Source organism: Amphiura filiformis, chromosome 13, assembly GCF_039555335.1.
Source record: "Amphiura filiformis chromosome 13, Afil_fr2py, whole genome shotgun sequence".
NCBI lineage: Eukaryota > Metazoa > Echinodermata > Ophiuroidea > Amphilepidida > Amphiuridae > Amphiura > Amphiura filiformis.
Genome location: NC_092640.1, coordinates 54,065,748 through 54,091,995, shown reverse-complemented (window position 1 = coordinate 54,091,995; position 26,248 = coordinate 54,065,748). Strand labels below are relative to the sequence as shown.

General features: G+C 36.6%; 1 protein-coding gene and 1 long non-coding RNA gene across 2 annotated transcripts in view; one reads left to right on the top strand and one right to left on the bottom strand.

Moving 5' to 3' along the window:
• Window positions 1-26,248, top strand: part of LOC140167333 (uncharacterized) — a 525,284-nt gene that overhangs the window by 493,314 nt on the left and 5,722 nt on the right. The gene's annotated exons all lie outside the window — the stretch shown is intronic.
• LOC140168739 (uncharacterized protein KIAA1958-like) lies at window positions 16,624-19,630 on the bottom strand. Its single transcript, XM_072192149.1, is given in 3 exon segments — window positions 16,624-17,652; window positions 17,654-17,860; window positions 19,610-19,630. Coding segments are annotated over 3 exon segments (1,257 nt in total).

Here is a 26,248-nt window from a genome sequence, read left to right as displayed (position 1 = left end):
GCCACCCCCTCGTATTAGCCCGAAGTTAGGGGCGGAGAAAGCTAGATTATTCTATTACACTAGGGGGTGGAATTATTTTACAAAATAACAGGTATTATTTTTCTCCAGTGCTTAAAATATGTACAGACCCTAGATAATAAATTATCAAAAAGAAAAAAATCAAATCAATAAAGCTAACCCCCTGTACATACCCCTGAAGATTTGAAATTAAGGTTACCGAATTCGGAAGACTTGCACTAAAAGTATAGGGAATTTTTGACCTTCGGGATAACATTGTTCAAATACAACTTATTTCCACAAATGTGGTAATTTAAGAGTCTATAATTGTTTGGCATACATAAAAACATATATTTTATGATATTTTGCATTTAATATTCAGTCAACATGCCCCTTCATGTATTCATTCACACATCTCAGTTCATTGAGCTAAGTATTCACTAAAGTCAAAGTTTCTCTGTTTTATATTGTAACTAACCTACTTGGTAAGTAGATCGTCAACATCAGCATTAAAATCACCAATGCTTGCTTCAGCCTTTGATGTAACATAATTGAAGAACTTTGTTTCAAAACCCCTTACATCCACTTGAGCAATTTTGAGAAAACATTAAAAAATCATCAAAAAAAGTACTGATATATGGGGGTTTGCAACAAAAGCAGTTTTTGGCGGGATGCTTGGGTAGGATGAGCATCCTGCCAAAAACTGCTTTTGTGGAAAACCTCCTTATATCAGTGATTTTTTTGATGATATTGTGACGTGTTCTCAAAATTGCTCAACACGGCCGTTTTTAACGTCTACTTTTATCGAAAACAACGAAAACTGAGGGGGTAAACTATTAGTCTCGTATATACGTTTGTGGCGTGTCAGACGCCTTCACAGCGAATGCCCACCGTTACTGATGAGTACGTTGAAGATATGGACACGTAATACATATTACGCTTTAAGCTTACTGAAAGTTAAGTTTTTAAGCTTACTGAAAGTTAAGTTTTTAGCTTCCTTAAAATCCCATTAGATCATGGTTATGTAATAGTTAAAGTGTCCAATACTTTCAATTTAACAATAATTTTGTCTCTAAGCTAAAGCAATTAATGTAAGTTTAATTGAATCTATTCCAAAGTGAAAGTCCGATTCTTGAAGACCCGGTCAGTGGCCCGAATGTAGACAGGTGGAAAAATTCGGTCTTTTTTTCACCAAAACATAAACTGTGACGGTGAATCTGAACATACCGGTACGCTATTTTAGCCGATTTAACATCGTAAAGAAGTACGACACAGCAAAATGTACAATTTACTCCAGATTTTAGGCTCCGTAAAAATAAGTTACGTAGCTGGTTAAAATAGACTAAAGGCTAGCTTCAGACTCCGTATTGTACGTACAATATTGTATGTACAATACTTTTCGTGACGTCAAAAAGTATTACACGTGCAATAAATATACGTGCCACGACGAGTTGAATCAGATTAAATAACGCGCTATAACCCTGACGGTTCATTGTTTGCTAAATCCAAGCGAGGTCACCAGAAAATTTCTACTGCTGCTGATGAAAAAATCCTAGATTGCGTTTGGAGGTTTTTTTCTGCACTTTACCAGTAGCCCTAATAAATTCATAAAACAATAAAAATCAAATAAAGATTTAGGGCAAATGTTTTTACTCACTGCTCATCTGATCCACTTTCCCAGGAAACTAAATACCGATACTCCTTAGTTTTTCCCTGACTTTCCAGACATAATTATGAGTAAACATCAAATTTAATGTTTACAAAACAATCAAATATATATACATTCTTTTGCATTTTGTACATAAATATTGATATCAATAATGTAGGCCTACAAACATTAAAAAGGGGGCCTAAGAGTATGTCTATTTTTAATCATATACTAATTCCGCCATGCCCAAACATATCTTATTATGAAATCGTGTAATGGAACCCAAATTCCAATCAAAAATAAAAACAAATTTGTTATCAAATACACTAGGCCTATACATTGTATTATAGGAATTTAATAGATGGTTCATTTTAATTAATAAATAGATTAACACGGGTAATGGACAAGAAATATTTGGCAATACCGGATTTACCAGAGAGCCAGTGGATAAAGAAATTAATTAAAATTAAAACAAATTAAATGAGAAAATGAAAGCAAGGACATTTGGCGAAGTATTGTTTTAGAATTCGAAGGAGTCCTAAATGCTATCCTGGCCCCAGGACACTGATTAATGTAAATTCGACCCATAGTTATTTTATCTACTTTTGTCAACCTGTTCAATGTGATTTATGCCTATTTTTAATAAAATTCCGAAATCTGACGTATCAACGTTGTATCGTGCACAAATTATGATTCGAGACTATTTCATTTGACACGGTTGTATGGATTTCAGAAGATCGGTCCTATAATAGATATCGATTAGAGAATTACAGCAAGAGGCTTTGAGGATGCCGTAATCCTCTTGACCATCAACCAATCAGAGAGACATATTTCAGAAATATATTCGTAGGGTTGAAACTCTTTCAACACTGAAATATATATTTCAAGTAATCTCGTTTCACACTTTGGCTTGCAATAAAGCCACTAAGGGCGAATTTCTCGACGGGTGGCTTAGCAATTGGCTTGTCTAGCCTCAAGGCTTAAGAGGTCGTAAGACCAGGCTTAACTGAAAACGTATTTCCCGAAGCACGGCTACCATAGCCTCGAGGCTTCGTTAGCCCGTGGGCCAGGCTTGTAGGATTAGCCCCAGGCTTTAGTAAAATTTGCATTTCTCGAAATCAGTCTTCTGTAGCCGTAGTCTACGCAAGCCTGTTAGACCAGGCTTACAGCGGCTTTTCTTGGCCCTGCCTCAGAGCAGGTCTTAGGTCGTAAGCCTTGGTCTTTTTCAATTTACAAATTATTTAAATTGTAACGCAAAGTGTATCTTTCATATTTTGACGGTCTTTCAATTAACATGAGTAAGCAGTCGCGTAACTAGGGGGTGGAGCAGGGGAGCTCTTGGTAAATTAGGCTTACTTCTGAGAGTTATTAATTAACCTCATATTTGGTCATTTAAACCTTAAAAACTCAATTTTTAAGGTTAAATAAATTGCATTTATCCCACTTTTGTACCATTGGCCTATATGTCACCAGCTTTAATAGCTTAAATATGGCATTTGTACCATTTTTTTTCTTTCTTTTTCCCCCATGTCAAAAAGAAATCTACGCCAACGTGTTCCTGGGACACATTCCAAGCAGATCCCATAACTCCTCAGACCCACTCCACCCCTTACAAACCCAAACAGCATGAACGATGCCTGCCCCTCATTTATTATGTTTTCCCCCCGCTTTCCCCCACCCCACCCCCAAATGAATGATGATATTTTTAGCAACGAATATAATTTGTTTTTAAATCTTTCATCATCATCATGATCATCATGATCATCATGATCATAATCATCATCATCATCATCATCATCATCATCATCATCATCATCATCATCATCATCACCATCATCATCATCATCATCATCATCATGAAGACCTATATATTACCACCTGTCCCTATCCAAGCCTTGTTTGATACTCGTACTTTTCATAAGTAGGCCTATTACAATATTATTTTGGAGTGCCTATATTATACCAGGTTGGACATCAATTTAATACAATAGAAGAACGACAAAATTGGTAAAGATATAGTAAATATTTGACACGAAACAATAATGCATGCAGTATTAAAACTGAATTTACGGATAAGATGCATATAATATTGCTATATCTACTTAAATAATTATAAATATTGTACCAACAGTAACTTCATGTGAGATCTGAGAAGACTACTGATATCAGCAGTAGATAGCACGTTGATTGCTTTCCTTTTAGGGGAATCACAGCTCCTTTCCATTAGGCTTAACAGTTTTACCCTTTTTGGGATGCAAAGAAAAAACCACGAGTATAAAGCATATAGACGTAGGCCTATCATTCATACAAGTTGGACTCATAAAAGGTCAAGTGGAAATAAAATAATACATAAAAGACACAAAAACAGACACAATATTCTTGCATCAATTTGTGTACGGTATTTAAGCCCAAGCACAAGACCGCGGGTCCAGGCTAGTCTTTGCGCCAGGAACATTGCGATAATGAGACGGCAACCTTGTTAGTACGGAAAACCGTGAGGACCACAGCTTATGTACATCTATACCTCCAACAGCCTATACAATTAAGTCGCTGGTTGAAAGGGACGAGGTTGTCAAGCGTTAAGCCTGCCAGGCCACTAAGACTAGGTTGAATTTGCGTTGAAGAAATCCGGCTAGAGTTAAGACTCGGGCTTCGAGAGCGGGCTAGGCTTAGTAGCCTCAAGGCCACCTTAAGACTACGGCTTAATAAGACTCCTGTCGGGAAACTCGCCCTAAGGGGCGGTAATGTTAATATACGATTTCAGTCAAAATTGGTGCAAATATACGATTTCGGTCAACTATTTGGCTATCCTTTGCCCAAAATTATGAAATGTTTATTAGTAACAACAACTCTTAGGAGGGTTTTCGAGTAATTTTAGCGAAATAATGAGGTTAAAAATAAAAGAAAACCCACTTACAATTTTGGACGCTTAACTGTGGTGTTCTAGGGAATTAAAATATCACAATTAACATGTTTAATTCAAAATCGTTGTCCTACAAGCACATGTTCAGATTGTGTGAACATTACAAATACAAACAATAAGGTTGAAAAATAAATAAAAAAATATTTAAAAATGATTTTAAAAGATCGTCTATTTTGTAGCTTGATGACACTGAATAGGCCAAATATCTGCCTCTGAAAAAAAAAATGTTTTCCATGCTGATTTGTTTTTTGTAACAAGTACCGTATGTCATTTCAAAAAGAAAGAAAAAAAGGCGGATATTACTTTTTAAAAACTCAACGCATTACTATTAATACGCCTATAATTAATGAATGAAAAAGTATAGAAGGCGTTGCATCCGGTTCTGATGAGGGGGGGAGGGGCACAAGCCGTTTTCGGCAGTTTTCCTATGGGATTTTCTAATATTTCAGATCAATGGGGGGCTTCCGTGCCCCTAACGCTACGGTTACTGCATTAACACGTTTATGGATGTATTGTGATGATCATAAGTAGGCCTATCATAACATGCCTCAACGATATCAATATGTAAAAAGGTGTTGCAAATTCATAACACAGCGTGTTATAATGTAACGAATGCTATGCCAAAACTTTAAAAATTAACAAAAATATCAGTATCAATAAAATCAGAACCAGAATAAATACAAAGGCCTAAATAATACTTTTAAAACTTTCTAAATCAATATATGACTAAATATCAGTATAAACGAATCTCTAAATCAATTAATCAATCAGTTATCAATCAATCAATCAATCAATCAATCAATAAATAAATAAATACATAAATAAATAAATAAATAAATAAATAAATAAATAAATAAATAAATAAATAGGCCCCTAAATAAATTAAAAAATAACTAAATAAATAAATAGGCCTAAATAGATAAATCTATAAATAAATAAATAAGATCTGAATGTGCCATTTATATTATTATTACAATTTTAATATTATTAATATTAGTATTAATACGACGTATTATTAACTTTAAAAAGGTGCCCATTGATTATATAATAATTCAAGTACAGTTGAATCATGGTAGGTATTATGATACCTACCATGGTTGAATCAAGAAGACATTAAAAGATGTTCATCATTCCGTGCACTCACTAAATTTAGAACTCTTAGAAATTTGGCAACTCCGTATCAATTAAGCAACCTATGATTGTAGCAAAATATATATTTTCCCGGTACATACTATTTATTGCACGTGTAATACTTTTTGACGTCACGAAAAGTATTGTACATACAATATTGTACGTACAATACGGAGTCTGAAGCGCGCTTAAAACTTATCGTGTATTGTTGCGTACATAATTGGTCTTTCGTAGGAGCTTAATGTTGAAATCGGAACATACCGGTATGTTATTTCAGCATCGTAAAGTACTACGGAACCCAGTACAGAACAAGACATTAGACAATGTAGAATTTTATTGGGAATTTTGGCCCGTGTAGAGCATTTAGTTACGTAGCTGGTTGAAACAATCTAAAACTCATCGCGTAGCGTTACATTTGTAACACGGACCAAATTGGTCCTTCGAAAGAGTGCGACGATGATATCGGAACATACCGATACACTATTTCACTACGGAACCCGTAAATTGCTACGGAACCCGTAAATTGCTACGGAACCCGTAAATTGCTACGGAACCCGTAAATTGCTACGGAACCCGGTACATAAAATATGTAATGTAGAATGTTATCGGAAATTTTGGCCCGTAGAGCATTTAGTTACGTAGCTGGTAGAAACAAGCTAAAACTCATCACGTAGCGTTACATTTGTAAATCGGACCAAATTGGTTCTTCGGAAGAGTGCGACGATGATATCAGAACATACCAATACACTATTTCGGCATCGTAAAGAACTACGGAAGGACAAAATATAAAAATGGAGAATTTATCGAGATTGGTAAAAACAAGCGAAAAGTCATAGCGTATCGTTACGTATCTCACACGAACTATATTAATGTTTCGTAAGGGTTTGACAACAAAATCGCAACTCACAATGATTTCAGTCGGCGCACACACACTACATGTTATACTTCTGGGTTTCTATGTACAGTTTACATGTACATGTACTGTGTACTGTAGTACAGTACGTATAGTGGCTATTATAGTGCGTGTATTATCAGTACATGTCATATCATTTCTGCAAAGTATATGGACTGTGACACTGTTATGCTCGCACAAATTATTATCATTAGCATCTGTTTTACTTGTTAATAAAGCGAGGATGATTATTAACTGTTTTTATGTTCCAATATTCTGACTAAAATACGGTATGATTCGCATTTTGTGCAGTGAATTTAGTGATGGTGTACGGACATAAGTTGTCTATTATCAAGCATCTAAGGAGTGTGAACGGTAACTCTTGGATAGCATTTTTATCTAAAGCTTCTGGTTTACTTGAAAAAAATAATAAAATATAATTGGGAGTGTTTTTGTGGGTCTATTCTATTGATCAAAATGGGCTATTTTCAACTTCGAAAGGACATTTCGTCGCCATTATCGGCGACCGATTACATTCGGTAACTATGTAGGGTTGGGCGGTATGGGAATTTTGAGTCAACAGTACCGCTATTACTTTGTGTGCTAATTGGTATCGGTAGTTTTAAATTATAACTCTTTGTATCGCCCAACACCACTTAAACCAAATAAGACTCCTTAAGTCAAAACTAGATAAAAGTAGACATCACGCATAGGCGGCGAACGGCCGTGTCAAGTGGATGTAAGGGGTTTTGAAACAAAGCTCTTCAATTATATTGTTCAGATAAACCTTCAAGTTGTTGGCATAGGTGATTAAGGGCAGGTTCTTGTAATCCTTTTCAGTCTACAAAACTTCAAAATAAAGTCTTGACACCTTTTCCTCTTCTTCTATTTCACTATCTAGGTTCTGGTCTACCTCATCTGCAGTTGTGAAAGGCCCACCTAGATCTTTCAGTTTCTGAAGATCCTTATTTATGACTGGAATCTGAAACAGGAAGCGCTTACCAAGGAAGGTCTAACTGTAACTGTCAAATCGCAAGTGTTAGGGTGGATAGAAGAAGAAATAAGGATCTTCAGAAACTGAAAGATCTAGGTGGGCCTTTCACAATGATGCAGATGAGATAGTGCCCCGGGGGCACTTCAATATGAAATGTATCATAGATAGTGAAGTCTCCTTCACCGTATCTCTGATGGCTGGCACTTTCGCACCAAGTGGTATTCGGTGAGAGCAAAATATCAAAACTATGGGGTCGTTGGGTGAGAGTGTGTTTTTTGGGATTCGGTGAGAGTAAAATTTACAAAATATGGGGTCATTGGGTGAGAGACAGACCATTTCGATCTAAATTAGGGAGGCGTTGGGTGAAAATATGACCTTTTTTAAATGGGGTCGTTAGGTGAGGGCCAAAAGAAACCGCGAACATTGATTTTTTAAAGTTCTAAATGGCTTCAAATGGCTTGTTATTTCCAAAGAAGTAACAAAATCAGTGACAGATGATGTGTTGCTGTTCAAATTTAAGGGTCTTTTGGTGACAGATAGAAAGGAAATATGGGGTCTTGGGTGACAGAGCATGTGCCCATAAAAAATATGGAGTCTTTGGGTGACAGCGGTGTTGAAAAAGGGGGTCTTAACAGCCCTACATACGCGTCACCTCCAAAGTTGGAGTGCCCCCCCCGTAGACCAGCACCTATAGCTCTGTCTCAATACCAATAGGTAGTGACATTTTAGACTGAAAAAGGATTACAAGAACCTGCCATTAATCACCTATGCCAACCACTTGAAGGTTTATCTGAGCAATATTACATCAAAGGCTGAAGCAAGCATTTGTGATTTTACTTGTGAGTACTTTTAATAGCTCAATGAACTGAGATATCTGTGTGAATGTATACATACTGGGGTATGTGCCCCCTGACTGAATATATATATGCAAATCATACAATATGTCTGCCAAACAATTATATACTCTTAAATTACCACATTTGTGGTAATAAATTGTATTTGAACAATGTTATCCCGAAGGTCACAAATTCCCTATACCTTTGTACAGTGCAAGTCTTCCGAATTCGGCAACCTTAATTTCAAATGTTCAGGGGGTTAGAATTATTTGATTTCAAAATCAAGTTGATTTTTATGTTAAGATAGGTCAGCTACATATTTTAAGAGGTGCAGAAAAAAAGTTGGTGCTAATTCCACCCCCTAATTACACGTGTATGAACTACAACAAATGTCAGATTCTTGATCTTAGTCTTCAACCTGTTAGCTGACATTGGTCCATATAAATTGATTACAGGGTGGGGTACAATTTCTGGCAGGCAAAGAGGGGGGGGGCATTTAAGGGGGCTGTGCAATTTATCTGTCAGGGGGCAAGCAAGTTTTACAGGGCAAATAGCGGGAGAGGGGAAGCAATTTGTGACATTTTTCTCCACTGTTGATCTTATAGTATAGGCCACCTATTTGTAAATCAAAACTTGGCTACTTGCGTACACATGCCCTCACGGCGAGTTTGCGGGACTCCGAATTTTGGCCCGGCTCATGGCCCCAAAAAGGTAAATCCTGCTCCGTATACCACACGGATGGAAGCCATACGTGGGGATGGATGTTGGTATGTTTTTTTGTAAGAAATCCTTACACAAAAAGTCTATATTTTGAAGAAAATAATCCCAAAACGTGGATCTCCTTCGAAAAGTTTTCAAAAAATTAACCATGTGAACTTATTAAACAAATTTCGTTTCACAAAATCTGAAAAGAAATTGTTGAAAATAGACGAAACTTTATGATTAAAAAGAAATTGCTTCGCCAAACTGTTGAAAACAATGCTTCACTGAGGTGATAAAAATGAAACGGCACCAAATTACCTAAAGCCCCCCCCTTGATATTCAATGGGATGCGAGTTTTTTTTAGTGGTGGCTTTGGGGACGCGAGACCCCAGGGGTAAAAGAAGGAGCGGCATTACAGAAAAATGGCGTATGAAAAAATGTTAAAGAAACTTGAACTATACATAAACCTTGTGCTCTTACATGTCTTAGGTCCCTAACGCCTATAATCTTTATTTTGTTTTGATCTAAATTTTTTTCAAATTAAAAAAAAAAAAATATGGTCAACCTTTTCGGGCTGTTGATGAAGGGGTCGGCAAATGTACCTTTTCTGCGCTCCCCCGCGTAGGGGCGGCCACGGTACACTACTGAATAGTACGTCCCTAAGATCATATATTATTCTTAGTTTCTACAGTATGATGTTAACTTTTGCAGAAATGCACCACAATCTTTCCTAAATCCTTCATTGACAATGCTGTACACAAACGGATTTACTGCATAATTGATGATAAAAAGATCCGAAAAAAATGAGAAATACTTTTGACCAGGAAGAAATCTTGATAAAAAAAGCATTCCAAATGTGATTACACATATTACGCTGGCTATGAACAGCATTGATGTAACTTTGCCAATTAGGCAGTATTTTGGTTGTTTCTGAGGTTCTATAATCAATTCAGAAATTTTTGGAGTGGCCCTATCACCATCAGTTGGGGGACACGAAGGTGATATTGGACGTGGCGCAATACGTGTGCCTTCACAACGGGGTTCATAAATGACACCACTGTTATCAGCATCATATGAAACTACACCTGGAATTTGATGCCAGTTATCAATGTACCCTTCACCACGACAAATTGAACTGGATGATTGTATGTCACTGAGACAACTATGCTTTCTATCAGTTTCAAAGTTTGCGACATCGTTAAGATCTGTGAATTCTAGCTGTACTGAATCGGTACACATCCATCTCTGTTTGGAGTTAGTTCGTTCTTTCATTGTACCACTAATTCCTAGAATATGATCATTTGATACAGTTTGATCCTCACTCTGCTTCCCTTGTGAGCTCTGATTCTTTGGAGACCGATTTGGATCCTGATCTTGCCCGGAAGATTGATCGGGTGATATTCTCTATAACTGCGATTTTAACATACAGAATTAACAAGATAACAGTAAACACTGTGACTGGAATAATAGTAACTATTATCTTTTCCGGTGTCAATTTTGTGGAATAATCATTGGAAATGCAATCTATTAGGCCTACATCACCATCCACTTGTATTAGCCCAATTGCAGCACGAGTGAGAGGCAAAATAACAGCGGCAAAAGTGCACAAACCAACTAATCTAAATACTCTCCGTCTGCCAACGAGCTCCTTGCGATCAAAGGTTTTCACCGATTGATACCTTTCAAAAGCTGCCAAAACAAGTAGGAATAATTCCCAGTTCATGGCGAATAGACAAATCGCTTTAGCAAACGCACAACACATGGTGGACATAGGTTTACTCATGTAGCTGCGTTGTTGCATTACTATGTATCGATGAGGCAACTGGATACAACCAAAGAGATCCGCTACTGCCAGCCAAAATATGACAATCTGGGTTTTCTTCATCTTAGCTGTGGAGGTGTAAAGAGTCAATAGTATTAAGATGTTCCCTGGTATACCAATGACGCCAACAATACCATACCAAATAGCAGTAATGGTACTGCTATGATCCCACATGGTTGAGGTGTAAAGAGTCATTAGTATTAAGATGTTCCCTGGTATACCAATGACGCCAACAATACCATACCAAATAGCAGTAATGGTACTGCTATGATCCCACATGGTTGAGGTGTAAAGAGTCATTAGTATTAAGATGTTCCCTGGTATACCAATGACGCCAACAATACCATACCAAATAGCAGTAATGGTACTGCTATGATCCCACATGGTTGAGGTGTAAAGAGTCATTAGTATTAAGATGTTCCCTGGTATACCGATGACACCAACAATACCATACCAAATAGCAGTAATGGTACTGCTATGATCCCACGTGGTTGTATTCAATAAACAGTCAGATTCATTTGAACAGTGACTCATTTTGGTTGTTTAAATCAATGCAACAGTACATGCCTACTGGTTTTAGAAAGTTCAAGATATGTGTATATTACATGTAGTCAATGGTGATGATTTGTGCACAGAAACCTGAGAATAGCAAAGGGATGCATATGACGGTGACAATCCCACGATGCTATCCAGAAGTATCCAATTTTCAACAAAAGATCATCTTGCACATATATCTAATAAAATGTACATTAAAGCAGTATCCCTTACAAACCACCATGTCAAACAAGACTGCACTCATAAATTTAGCATACACACTTCATATGAGATGTCTCATGCAGATCGATCATCTGCAGTGTTGCCAAAACTTTTCAGTACTAAAGTGCAGTGAACAGCAGGCTGCATAGCTCAATTTTGAGCAACTCCTAAAAAACACCTAATACTGGATATTTGGGTGGAACAGCAGTTGAATAACAAAACTTGTGGTACACATCATCCACACCAGGTAAGTAGTATTTTGTTCAGGCAATAAACGAACCGGTCTATAAATGCCCGCCGCGGCGCCGGTTGCTCAGAGTAGCTGCTATAGTTAAAAAATAAGCTAAATTTATGAACTTCCAGTCTACGCTTTGAAAACAAAAACTGAACAAAAAACAACAATTTTTTTTCTTAAGATGGTAACGTTAAAGAGAGTAATGAACATTTGTGACGTGTCATGTCAAAAGGAGACACTTTTGGGCAGGATCGTAAATGGAGAAATAGACTAAAACTCTGCCCGGGATGATTTTTTCACAATTTGGGTTTGTTGCAAATTTGTGATGGTATTAATGTTTAAAATATTGTCTGATAGTTTCAGACCGGAATATAACTGGCATCTTGTATTTTTCAAGGTAATTCCTGTTCTCAACATTATCAATAATATTTTTAAAGGCCGATATCTCAATTTCCAATTTTATAATACCATAACTTACGAACTTAATATCTTTGCTTAGGATTGTCCGATTTCATTGGGGAATACGGCGTTGTGGAGCAAAATATCATTATTTCAGATATGTAAAAACATCAAAATTAATAACCTTCCCAAAAGTGTCTCCTTTTGACATGACATGTCACATTTGCAGATCATAAAAATGAGGCAGCTGATGATTGGCATATATGCGTATTCGTAGTGGAAACATATCAATTTGTAACTTAAAAGTGCTTTTTTTTCAAGACATAGTACATTGAATTTACAACCGTATGACAAAACAGGCGAAAATAGTAACTTTTGCACAAGCTTTGCAATTTAAAGAGAATTGATCATTGCTCATTCTAGTGACGCTAGTATATGGACAATATATGTGTGTTTTTTTTTAATTTAATGACATAAAATTTGAAAAATATTGTAAGGAACACTTAAGGTTTCGACTACATTTTGGTCAAAAAATGTGCTTGGATAGGTAGTTTTCAACAGATTTTCCACATTCGCCCTGCTATTGCCTTATCTGTTGACCTAGTGACGAAACGTGTTTTTAGGGGGAAGTGGTAACTTTCGTTTGATGTAAAGAAAATCTGATTGGATGAAGGGAACACTTGAGGCTTCGACACAAACCAATTAAAGAGGCCCATTTTTCAGCTAGAAGCTCCACAGCTCGTACATTGCTATGCACTCAATTCAACCGTGTAGTGTAATCAAAGACTGTGGTGGAGACATTCACTGCTTGTTGTTCTCTGCTTGGAAGCTCTGGACGAAAATGTGTGCTCAGGTGTATCGAGGTGGAAACTGTGCGCATGATGGTTTAATAGAGAGTCGTTTTGTATAGAAACCTTTCCATATGAGAAACGTATCATTCTATCGTACAGGTAGTGTGCATATAGGTACAGGTGGTGTGTTATATTTAGGCTGAGTGCTCGGCCCCTATCTCGAAACTATTAAACACGGCGGAACAAAATAGCCATGCCTGACTGTTGAAGAACTAGTGGATTCGCCCTACTATCATGGCAATTTCTGACGTGACACAAAGATATATCATGTATTGCTGAGGCTGTGTGGTACGTACTAACCCAGCAAACACAAAACGTTTTCGACATCATTAGCAAAAGGCTATAAAAGGTTGTCAGAAAACGTTTAAATGTCGGCTTATATAAAGGGTATAGTAAGAGTATAAAACGTTTTCATAACATTAAAACACATTTTTGATAATCTACTGCCCAGCAAACACAAAATGTTTTACAGAAAACGTTTAAATGTCGGGTTATATAAAGGGTATAAAAATGTATTAATAACATTCCAAAAATATTTTTGAAAACTTGATACAAAACATTCTAAACAGAATGTTATTTTGGGGCTGAAAAAATATTTTGCGAAAAATGTTTGTCCAAAATATTTGCAATAACGTTTTAAAAACGTTTTCATTACCTTTATATAACCCGACATTTAAATGTTATTAAATCGTTTTGAAAACAACATTTTAAGAACGTTTCTGTGTTTGCTGGGTGCAAATGTTTTAACATAATGTTATTTAAGTGTTGACAAAATATTTGGTAAAAATGATTGCAAAAATAGTTTACAGTTAGCATTTTGAAAACATTTTGAAAATATTGTTGTAGTATGTTTTCATACAAAACGTTTTAAAACGTTTTCATGACCTTTATATAACCCGACATTTTAATGTTATTAAAACGTTTTCACCTAAACCAAAAGCCAAAATATAACTTATTTAAAACGTGGTTAAAACGTTTTTGTGTTTGCTGGGAACAGCTCAAAATGGTTACAAAACCATATCATTTGTGTATGTTAGGATTCTGTTCTTAATGCACGTTTTAATTGACCGCTTTTTGTATTTGCCAGCACAACCTCGAATTTCTTATCGATACAAGAATACTTCTTGTTTATTAAACATTTCGCTCAGTTCATGAAATACAATATCTCTTTTTCTGTCACTTTTAGACCAATTACTTGCAATTCTGCAAATTGAATGTTTTACATAGAAGCCTGTGAGAAATGGAATGGACGAGCCTGTAAACGTGCTCGTTAGACTAATTAATGAAATGAAATTACACAAAGTACATAAGTATTTAGTTGCTACAATTACTGACATCAAATTTGTACAAGAAAGTCATGGATTTTAGTTTTCAACTCAACATAAAAGGGAAAATAAGTAAGGGGAAAATGTCACGCCGCCAGCCTTTTGGGGGAACATGGCCATAAGCGTATGTACCAACAACATAGACCCAGCTATCAGGGGCCAATGATTAGACTCAGCACAACTCAAATTTAAGTAGCCCAATTTGTCGCCTAGGTCGCCATGCTGGCATCACTGATAACTACTTCAACCATTTACGTTTTATCTCGTAATCAATCACATGTCTTGTTTTGAACATCACATATCTTTTGATCATTTCCGGTCAATTCTCGATGGCAACACTTAATTGGTCATTTTCAAATGAAGTGTGAAAATTATTATCACTATCAGATAATGCCTTATTAGGTAATTTTTCAGCTTTTAGGTAAAATTTGCAGCTAGTTGTCTTTTACCTTGCACTACATCACTTGTGATCTTCTTTTTTCTTAAGTTCTTTGTTACACGGCCATTTCTCCAACTGCAACATCTATTCATCTATTGTTTCCGATTAGAGCGCTGACATATTGGATAATGTACATTCAACGTCCAGTTTTCAAAATTGGGTGACTTGTGTTTGGCAGGTGTAAAATACATCTGACTGTGCGTTTTAATTACGTAACGCATAAAGGGTTTATCGAATGGCTGCCTAGTGCTGTTATGTGTTAAGTTTATAAAGTAACGCAGCTGTTATAAATACGCCTATAGCGTCAGAACTAATAATAAGTGTGTTCGCACTCTTTTAACGCGAATTTACGCGCATTTAGATACCCCATTTGTCCAATTTTGTTCATTATTATGTTTTGATGGATCCAAGTTGTGATAATATTGGATCTAAAACATAATAATGATAAAATTGGATGCTTTCCGCCCAATATTTATTGGTCTCGCTATGAGTTGTAAAATATTGGACTCGACTACGTCTCGTCCAATATTTTAAAACTCATAGCTCGACCAATAAATATAGGCTCAACCGATCCAATTTCATATCAATATTAACAGCACAGCAGTGTTTTTAAAGAAAAATAGCCGAATTTAAAAGTTGCAGCTATTTGTATTGATTTGAAGTCAGCCCGAAGATAAAAGGAGGATTGTTCGTCCCACAATGCTTGCGTAATAACCATTGATTGCCAGGACTCGAATTATTTATTAGCAAGTAAATTACAATCATACAGATAAAAGTTAAACATTACTGATAGTGATAACGGCGTACTCATTTTAATATAAAACACGCTATATAAAATTGGAGAAAAAACGATTAATGCTATTTGTTATTTTTCTGCTATCTTCAGTAGACAGCTCGCAGCTAAAATGTGTGTAAATATTGGTCAAATATCAAAATTTGACTTTTATTGCCTGTGTGGGCTACCCCCTGGTACGCCCCTGCATAATATGATAGAAAATTCACAAAATATTCGTTAAACTCGATTGACATGCTGGTTATTTGATACAAATACTTATATAATATTGAATGGCTTTGAGTGTGATACAAGAAAATATTGCACGAGATAGAAAAATATTGCACGAGTCGAAGACGAGTGCAATATTTTTCTATCGAGTGCAATATTTTCTTGTATCACACGAAAATAAGCCATTCAATATTATTATTATTATTTATATCAGGCTTTTTACTTACCTTACTGATGAGTATTCCAATCAAAAGTTCCGAATTTCCAAACATTCAAAAGTTCCAACAGTTAATGTTCCAAATGTTCAAAAGTTCCAATTCCAAAAGTTCAACATGTAACACGAAGCAAACGTTTCCAAAAGTTCCAACAGTTTTAACAACTTTTTCGGCAAAAAATCAAATACCAACATTTTCCAACAGGTTTTTTTAAAAGTGGATGTTCCAAATAATCCAACAGCAAACATCTATTTACAGTCCTGTTTTGAAAGTTATCTATTGTAGTAGTTTATAGTTACATTGCAGTTATTCAGCACAAATGGGTGCTGCTGCTGCTGGACCTGCATAGTGCGACGTGTGGTGGTACTAGTACTAGTATTATTACTGATCAAAGGAACCGAGTTAGTGCTAGTTGATAGAGCAATTTCTGCATCTGAAGCACCACTACTTGCATTCTACTCTATTTGCTGACTTTGTTCTGAGTGAACTATCTCCTCAATGTATTTCAGTTGCGAGCTGGTGAGCTCAAGATCAACAAAATCCATAACTTCATAATCTTGGTTCTCATTGACGAAATCCATATCTGCTGCAGCTTGAGGCACTGGAGGTCTACTTACTGTTGCTGGTGCGGTTGGCTTTGGCTTTTCAATTGTAGACTTATCTTCAGGCCTATGCCCAAGCGACCGTGACAGTGCATCCGACATGTCCTGCTTCCTTGCATCCTTTACCCTTCCAACGTAACCTGCCAGACTCCCTTCATTTGCGTGACCAGACACTTTGCATATATCTCGGGTAGCAAAGCCTTCTCCATCGAGGATTGTGATACAGGTTGCGCGAATACAGTGGTTTGTGTACACCTTTGAAAGCTCCGCTTGCTTTGATAAGACGTTCATGAAGCTACCCAGCGTTGTCTGTCCAACTGGTGATTTCTTGTACCAGGGACAGTCTGAATCTGCAGGTGCAACTCGTTTTGGAGTTTGGAAGAATGCTTCACAGTCAGGATTAAGTTTAGAGACATACATTTTGAAAGATGCGACCGGGCATTCATCGGTACTGGTTGCGTACATTCGCCCTGCATCTGTTCTTGATGATGTGTTGTCTTCTCGCGTCTTTTTTGTCAACTCGTCTACAGCTTGCATAACATACTCTCGTCCATCTGAATCGGCCTCTACGATAAAGTGACCCTTCTTCAAATCTCTTAAATTCTCTCTGCCTCTACGGCAGATATATAGCATGAGCTCAAACCAAACTTTGTATTGAAGTCCAGCCGGTGAATCTTGATTAAAAACTCCAGACCGATACAAGGTTTCAATGTCATTCTCATCAATCGATGCATGGTGCTTAACATCTCCTTTGCCAATTTTTTAAAGCTGAACCAACACCGCTTTGAATGAAACATTGGCATCCGTAAACTCCGTGTCTTTAATTATGTCAATAAATCCCGGCCACTCGTTCTTTAGATGGCGATTCAGGCCAGTACGTACGAATCCCGTTCATGGATGCTGTTTTGTATTCATTACCGTCTGTTTTGCGAAGCTCCGCGTAAAATTTTTCCAGCATTTTCGCTAATTCCACCTTGTCTAGAGATTCAAAATTTTCAGGCTGCCCCTTTTCCCGAAGGTACGCTCGAAGAATATTCACCGATTTTTTCGTTGCTTTGATTGTGTTTTCAGAATCTTTATTCCTTAAGGGCTGGGGTATGAACGTTTGGACAGTATTTATTTTGGGACATCAGAGCACATCAGACATATCGAATTGCATTCTGAATACGAAGAATGTCATTCTGATATCAAATAATTTTGATTTTTTGAAATTCGCAATTTAATACACATTTTATGGCAAATCATTAAAAATTGATATTTTTGATATTTAACAGTACTTGAAGTAAACTTTATAAATCTGTATAAAAGTGTATGTAGGTGGGATGAAAAGCCGACGATCAATTGAAAATTTTGACCTTTCGTATTGAAGATATGGATTTTTTTCCCAAAACACCAAAAAAAATTAGGTCTTTTGGGAAAAAATCCATATCTTCAATATGAAAGGTCAAAATTTTCAATTGACCGTCGGCTTTTCCTCCTACTACATACACTTTAAAATATATCATTAGATTTATATAATTTACTTCGAGGGCTGTTATATATCAAAAATTTGAAAAATATCAAATTTTTATAATTTGTCATAAAATTTGTATTATATTGTGATTTTCAAAAATGAAAATTATTTGATATCAGAAAGACATGCTTCGTATTCAGAATGCAATTCGATAGGTCCGAGGTGCTCTCATGTCCCACAAAAAATACTGTCGAAACGCAATAAACGCTCATTTAGATCCCTTAAAAGCTCGTTAAATTCTTCTTCGCTGAGGCTCGCGAATCTCCCGGGCCCAGGAGCAGCCATTGTTGTTGTCATAGCGGTGTAGCGGGACGGCCGTTTGTCTAATATATATGGATTATGAATGTCAGGATAACCGGGTTGACACCAGTCCCCTGGGGGACACTGTAAGTTTTGTGTGAAACGTGAGTAAGTTGTGGGGGACAGAACCCCACCTACTGCCTTGTAAGGAAAACACTGAAGCACAATAAAATTTATGTCTCAATCTACCAGTTTTATTAACTTTGAGATCACAACAACAACAATCTACCTTCACCTACTCTATACTACCACCTCACCCACAATTTAGCTCCTTCCCTCAGACATAAATATCTGAATCGGATTCTGAATCTGCACCAAAACGTTCCACCCCTGAATCAGAATGAAAAAGAAGAATAAAGAATACTGCATTATCTGATTACTTAACAAAATATCCCCACCCCCCCGGGTTATAAATGTTTAATTAACGTAAGCCCTATATAGGCCTACACTTTATATGGGTGTATATGTGTTTGTGTAAAACTGGTTACAGAGCTTACAGTACACCCCTAGGTCATCATCCTCGGCCTCCTTCTCCTGCAGTCATATCTCCCGTGGGTCAACCATGTGTGCTTTCCCTCTGGTACGCCTACACCCCGTACCCTCACATCAAGCAACACAAGGTCACGCTCCAACTGTCATGATGATCTTCACGTGCACCCTCATGCACGCCTTCAAGTTCTCACTCAGGTAACGACGACACACGACCCCCTGGGTCGGATCCACTACACTCCTGGGTAGGGGCGTCCGTAACCAGTTTGTATATGTATGGGTGTGTATATGCATGATCAACTAACCTCACAGATTATCACTAACCCCTGGCCTCTCTTTATGCGATCACACCTAATGCTTCATCTCCCTCCTTCTGTCACCACTCCTCTCCTATGAAGCCCGAAGCACCACCCACGGGTGCCAATATCCCATAGGTGTGACACACATCTAGGCCTGTCCCCAGGGTATGGATATCTCTGTGCGTGTGTGTACGGAATGTTTGTTTGCACATAAATATTCATAACACAAATAATTTACATAGTTCATGATACACGCCATTATTCTCCCCTCCCCCGGGATGAATTTGACATCCTTAATATAATATGAAAAATATGGGCCTACATGCATAAAAATATCAATATGTTTTTATTTAACATGTTTAAAGTTGACGGCACGGCGCGCGAGTATTTTATAATAATAAAATATCACATTAGCAGAAGGAGGATGATTTATTTTAAAAAGTACTCCCAAAATTGCCATAAAATAATTAATTAACACGACAGAGCAATACATCCCGTCCCTCTCAATCATGATTGTCATGCTCAAAATTAGTTTTGCTCCCTCCCTCACTTCAACAATAATTATGCATGCGACTTCATAATTATGCGCATGCGCAACATTTCAATCTCCGAAAATGGCGACTTTTCATTCTTCAAAATTTAGCTAAATAAAAATCAAAAACGATCAAAAATATTTCCACCACCTCCTTCTGCCAATCCTACTTCCTATACCTTCGGTAATATTATCAAAATGATCGGTAAAATACATAGAACATGATTACTAAATAATAAATAGAATTTTGTATCGCCAAAAATATGAATTTTGATGTAAAATCCTGACATGACATTTGGAAAATGAGTACATGCAAGCGCCTACGCACAATAAGCAATCAAAATGATCACTGATACATGACTTCAAAAATGCAATTTTAAAGCCTAAATTTCGATACTGACATTTCGAAAATGTTCCAAAATGATTCCCTAACATTCGACTTTCTGATCTATAACATTTTTATGACATAATTCATAATAAAACAGCGAAAATCACTAAATATACTTGCCGTCAACACAAAGATATACAATCAAACCTCTCACCTAAATCAGAATGGCCCAAGCATCGCTTGCGCGAAAACCACGCCACAAGTCAACCAGCCAGAACCGGTTCTGAGTTGAACGCGTAATGATGATTGGTCATCATTTTCATAATTTTAATTGGTCAGCACATGCGCTCAGCCTATATTTGAATCACAATTAGCGCTAATTTTAAAAACGCGAATTTTATATAATCAAGCAAGTTAGTGATTTTCAGAAATACTATTTTATTCAATCCCGCTTCAGTGGTACCATGCGTGACTAGGCTCCAATGATCCAATACAACGCTCGTGATAAACACGCGGTATCACCAAAAATACGATTGATCAATATTCAGCTGTAAACGTTCCCGGATGCTGTACAATATTTTCATGAATATTGTAAAGCATCCGGGAACTTTGCAAAAAGTATACAATACACAGTTTTGTTGTTGCGATAAAGGGCGCACACCACCAATTCAGCGTCCCATTGAAACACACGTGAAAACACGCCTTTTCTATGCGCGATTTTAGGCCTTTTCGGCAACAAATTGATTACAAAAGTACTACCAATCGATTGCAAATCGATGACAATTTAATATATGTTTCAATGTACGGGTAGTTTTGTGATTAATTTTCGAGATATAGGCGCTTAAACAGCACCATGACCATTTTCGACCCCTTCTATACCCTGAAAACCCGTTTCTGACCATTTTTCAATCCGCGGGCCTACTTTATTCAAAAATTGTGTTTTGCAACTTTTGGGAGATCCAAGTTCATGTATAGGTCTCAATCTTTTATTTAAGCTATAACATGCTTCTCTTTTTGATTACAAATCCACAGAGAGGCCCAAACTACCTTAAAAATGATTCTGTTTTTACCGGAACTCATTAGGGTTACACAAATGGCGCATTGATTTGGTGGTGTGCGCCCTTATAATGCACGAAGTTTCAAAGTCGATTCTTCTTTTCATAGATTTAGAAACTTTCTTAACTTCTGAGTTAAATCCTCAAGTTTTATTACTCTAGGATATATAGATTTAGAAAAAATGACATTTGAAGTCACGGGTCCAATACAGAAAATGTACAGTTTTTGTGATTTTGACCATTCTAGCAGTCTTGGCCATTTTCTTCAAAAATGTCACTCGCATCAGCATCTTTTGAATGGTATATTTGCAATTTTATTTCTTTAAACGTAATAAAAGTAAGTTTATACATTTTCTACACATTGATATTTTTATATTAAGTTTCTTTTTGCCCCCCCGAAAAAAATGAAATTTGAGTCGTTTTAAGGACACGTGCCAAAAGTTAAACATGATATTAAATTCATCAAAACTTTCTGAATGCCGAATTTGCTTATTTTTTCATCACTTTAATGAACTTTAACAATCTGAATTAAGCAATTTATATCATACTTTCACTTTAAAGTGCTTTAAAATCATTAAGTGATTTCTTAAGTTTTATTTCAGACCATAAAATCGGAATTTTACACATATCTATCCTGTTTTTGACCCGATTTCTATGACAGGCCTATTTCCGGCCAATATGCCTTATAAGGGCGCACACCACCAATTCAGCGTCCCATTGAAACACACGTGAAAACACGCCTTTTCTATGCGCGATTTTAGGCCTTTTCGGCAACAAATTGATTACAAAAGTACTACCAATCGATTGCAAATCGATGACAATTTTATATATGTTTCAATGTACGGGTAGTTTTGTGATTAATTTTCGAGATATAGGCGCTTAAACAGCACCATGACCATTTTCGACCCCTTCTATACCCTGAAAACCCGTTTCTGACCATTTTTCAATCCGCGGGCCTACTTTATTCAAAAATTGTGTTTTGCAACTTTTTGGGAGATCCAAGTTCATGTATAGGTCTCAATCTTTTATTTAAGCTATAACATGCTTCTCTTTTGATTACAAATCCACAGAGAGGCCCAAACTACCTTAAAAATGATTCTGTTTTTACCGGAACTCATTAGGGTTACACAAATGGCGCATTGATTTGGTGGTGTGCGCCCTAAAAAGCCTGATATCTTACTATAAATAGGCTAATGTTGTATGTTAGTATGAAGATCAAAAGGCTCCGTCAGTTTGGATCCAAATGTCGCCAAATTCATACGGGAGATCGAGGAATATACGGGGAATGGACTGAACTTTATTTGGTTGAAATCGGTCAAGAATTGGCTGCAAAAACAGTGAAAATATGGGTAAAACGGGGTTTTTGTTATGAAAATCAGTTGCCAGCCTACGCGTCACTGCAGCTGGCCGGCAGCGCGTCGGCGCCGCGTGCGTAATTCGCACTACGCCAATGCGCGAGTAACTAGCCAGAGACCAGTGGACATGGACGGGTCACGGGATTATGCACGTCCGCAGACACGCTATGAGAGGACGTAATAAATACGGGAAAAAGATGTGTGTTGTATAATTCTTCCTGTTATAGTGAACGCTCCCATTTACTCATCTAGCGGGGACCCGCGCGAAGCGCGGGTATCCCGCTAGTAAATAATAATATGTAATATCGTCCGTATATATTGACACACACTTCACTTTTACAATGATTTTGAAGGGAAAGTTTGATACCATTTCTTATAATATAAACAATAGTTCAGAAACTGGACAGCCTTGACGTACACCTTTCGTTGAAGGAAAACATCTGACACCATTGTGAATAATTCAACTTTCGCTTCATTTCATTTCTTTTCGTTTCCTTATATCTCTTTTCATTTTTCTATTCCTTGTCTTCAATTGTAAATGTAGAATTTCTTTACTCTTCTTTCTTTCACTTCCTTATGACTGTCTTCCATTTGTTATTTTCTTTCTCGCTTTCGTTTTTTATTTTTATTCTGTATTCTTTACTTCTTTCTTCGAAATATGTTACGTTTTATCTTTCTTACTTCCTTGTTTCTATTTTTCTTGTTATATCTTTTCTATCTGCTTGTTTTGTATCTTTATTTTTTGTTTTTTCCTACTTCAGCATGCAACCTTTTTCTTGTTTTTGTTCGTTACTTCTTTTTTCAACTTTCTTGCTTTTAAAATCTCAAATGAGTACTGCAACAGCAATATTTCCGTGTTATAAATAGTAAAATATACACACAAAATAACAAACCCAAAAATAAATTTGTGAGAGGCTAAAAAATAATACTATGCCTCATAGCCCTTTCAAAAACGTTGCCGAATGAGGTTTTTTTAAAGATTTTTATTTTTTTAAAGAATTTTTAAAGCAAAATTTTGAATTAAGATGTCATTTTCGATTGTTCAAAAGTACACAGCATGAAATTGTGGTTGATTTACACAATTGTAGTACAAATATCAATTGTTTTATAGCTAAACAATGCGAGTGTTGAATCAAGTAACTTTTCTTCCAAATTTGTCTCAGAATTTTATGATTTTACTGCAAACAACTAAAACAAAACTAAAAAAATAATTTACCGTTTCAGGCTTTGAGACATAACATTTTTTTAGTCTAACTAGCGGGATACCCGCGCTTCGCGCGGGTCCCCGCTAGATGAGTAAATGGGAGCGTTCACTATAACAGGAAAAATTACTGAACAGGTAGAATCATTGAAAAGGTACATTTTTATTTATCTAAATCTGTCTCTTCTAACATTTTCTTTTTTTAGTTTCCTCTAGCTCTGCTTAGCTTGTGATTTTCCGTTTCCATGTTATTTATTTATTTAACCCAGTTCCCATTATTTTCTAAATCTGTTCTTTCTTACATTTCCTTTTAGCATCTTTTTTTTTATTTGCTGCTTGTGATTTCCCGTTTCCATGTTTTTTATTTAATTCTGTTCTCATTATTGTAGCTTCTTTTTTTCTTACGTTTCCTGAATAGTTTCTTTCCTTCTTTGTTTCGTTCCCGTTTCATTTAGTTATTTTAACCCTGTGGTCTAATTATTCGTACCTTTTTGTCCTCATTTTATTCTTTATAGTACCGCTTCATCCCGTGACCCGTCCATGTACCTTTTTGTCCTTTATTATTTTTCCTTCTTTCCGTATTATATCATGTCCACTGGTCTCTGGCTCGCAAATCGTGTGGCTCTGCACCGTTTACGCGCGCATTGGCGTAATGCGCATTACGCACGCGACGCCGACGCGCTGCCGGCCAGCTGCAATGACTCGTAGGCTGGTAACCGATTTTCATAACAAAAACCCCGTTTTTACCCATTATTCACTGTTTTTGCAGCCAATTCTTGACCGTTTTCAACCAAATTTTCGCATTACCGTCTCGGTATATTTCTCAATCTCCCGTATGAATTTGGTGACATTTGGATTGAAACTGACGGAGCCTTTATACACATAGATAGATAGATAGATAGATAGATAGATAGATACAACATTCCCCTATTTATAGTAAGACTAGCGGGATACCCGCGCTTCGCGCGGGTCCCCGCTAGATGAGTAAATGGGAGCGTTCACTATAACAGGAAAAATTACTGAACAGGTAGAATCATTGAAAAGGTACATTTTTATTTATCTAAATCTGTCTCTTCTAACATTTTCTTTTTTAGTTTCCTCTGCTTAGATTGTGATTTTCCGTTTCCATGTTATTTATTTATTTAACCCAGTTCCCATTATTTTCTAAATCTGTTCTTTCTTACATTTTAGCGATTTTAGCATCTTTTTTATTTGCTGCTTGTGATTTCCCGTTTCCATGTTTTTTATTTAATTCTGTTCTCATTATTTTAGCTTCTTTTTTTTTTTTCTTACATTTCCTGAATAGTTTCTTTCCTTCTTTGTTTCGTTCCCGTTTCATTAAGTTACTTTAACCCGTTGGTCTAATTACTCGTACCTTAATTTTTCTTTATAGTACCGCTTCATCCCGTGACCCGTCCATGTACCTTTTTGTCCTTTATTATTTTTCCTTCTTTCCGTATTATCATGTCCACTGGTCTCTGGCTCGCATATCGTGTGGCTTTGCGCCGTTTACGCGCGCATTGGCGTAATGCGCATTACGCCGGCCAGCTGCAGTGACGCGTAGGCTGGTAACCGATTTTCATAACAAAACCCCGTTTTTACCCATATTTTCACTGTTTTTGCAGCCAATTCTTGACCGTTTCCAACCAAATTTTCGCATTACCGTCTCGGTATAGTCTTTGATTTCCCGTATGAATTTGGTGACTTTTGGATCGAAACTGACGGAGCCTTTATACACATAGATAGATAGATAGATAGATAGATAGATAGATAGATAGATAGATAGATAGATAGATAGATAGATAGATAGATAGATAGATACAACATTCCCCTATTTATAGTAAGATGCATTACACTGTTGTTGATTTTGTTCGATAATAAAATATTTGTACAAGTTCAAAGACTGCTTATTCCAAGCCCTAAAATGATCCGGTTCAGATTAATCACGAGCACAGCATTATTACATTTAGGGTCCACAGCTTATAAGTTCCCCCTAAATACTTTGTTAAATAAATCGAAAAATATTTCACTAAATGCAAACGTGTCAAAAGGTATGGATAGCCGTATTTGTTTTACACATATGGACCAAATTATAGCGTCACACGTCATTGCGTTCAGTCACAATGGTTCATTATGTAAAAAAGAGACCGTTTTAAACATTGTTAAAAGTTGCATCTGAGTCCATAGGAGTCAGCTCTCAAACAATACAGTATGCCAAGTCTAAGCATGTGTTTGTTAAAGAAACCCTGACTGCTATGGACTCAGGTGTAACTTCTAAAACGGTCTCTTTTCTTACACAATGAACCATTGTGACTGCACGCAATGACGTGTGACACTATAAATTGATCCACATGTGTAAAACAAAAAGGGCTATACATATCTTTTTACATTTTTACATTTCATAAA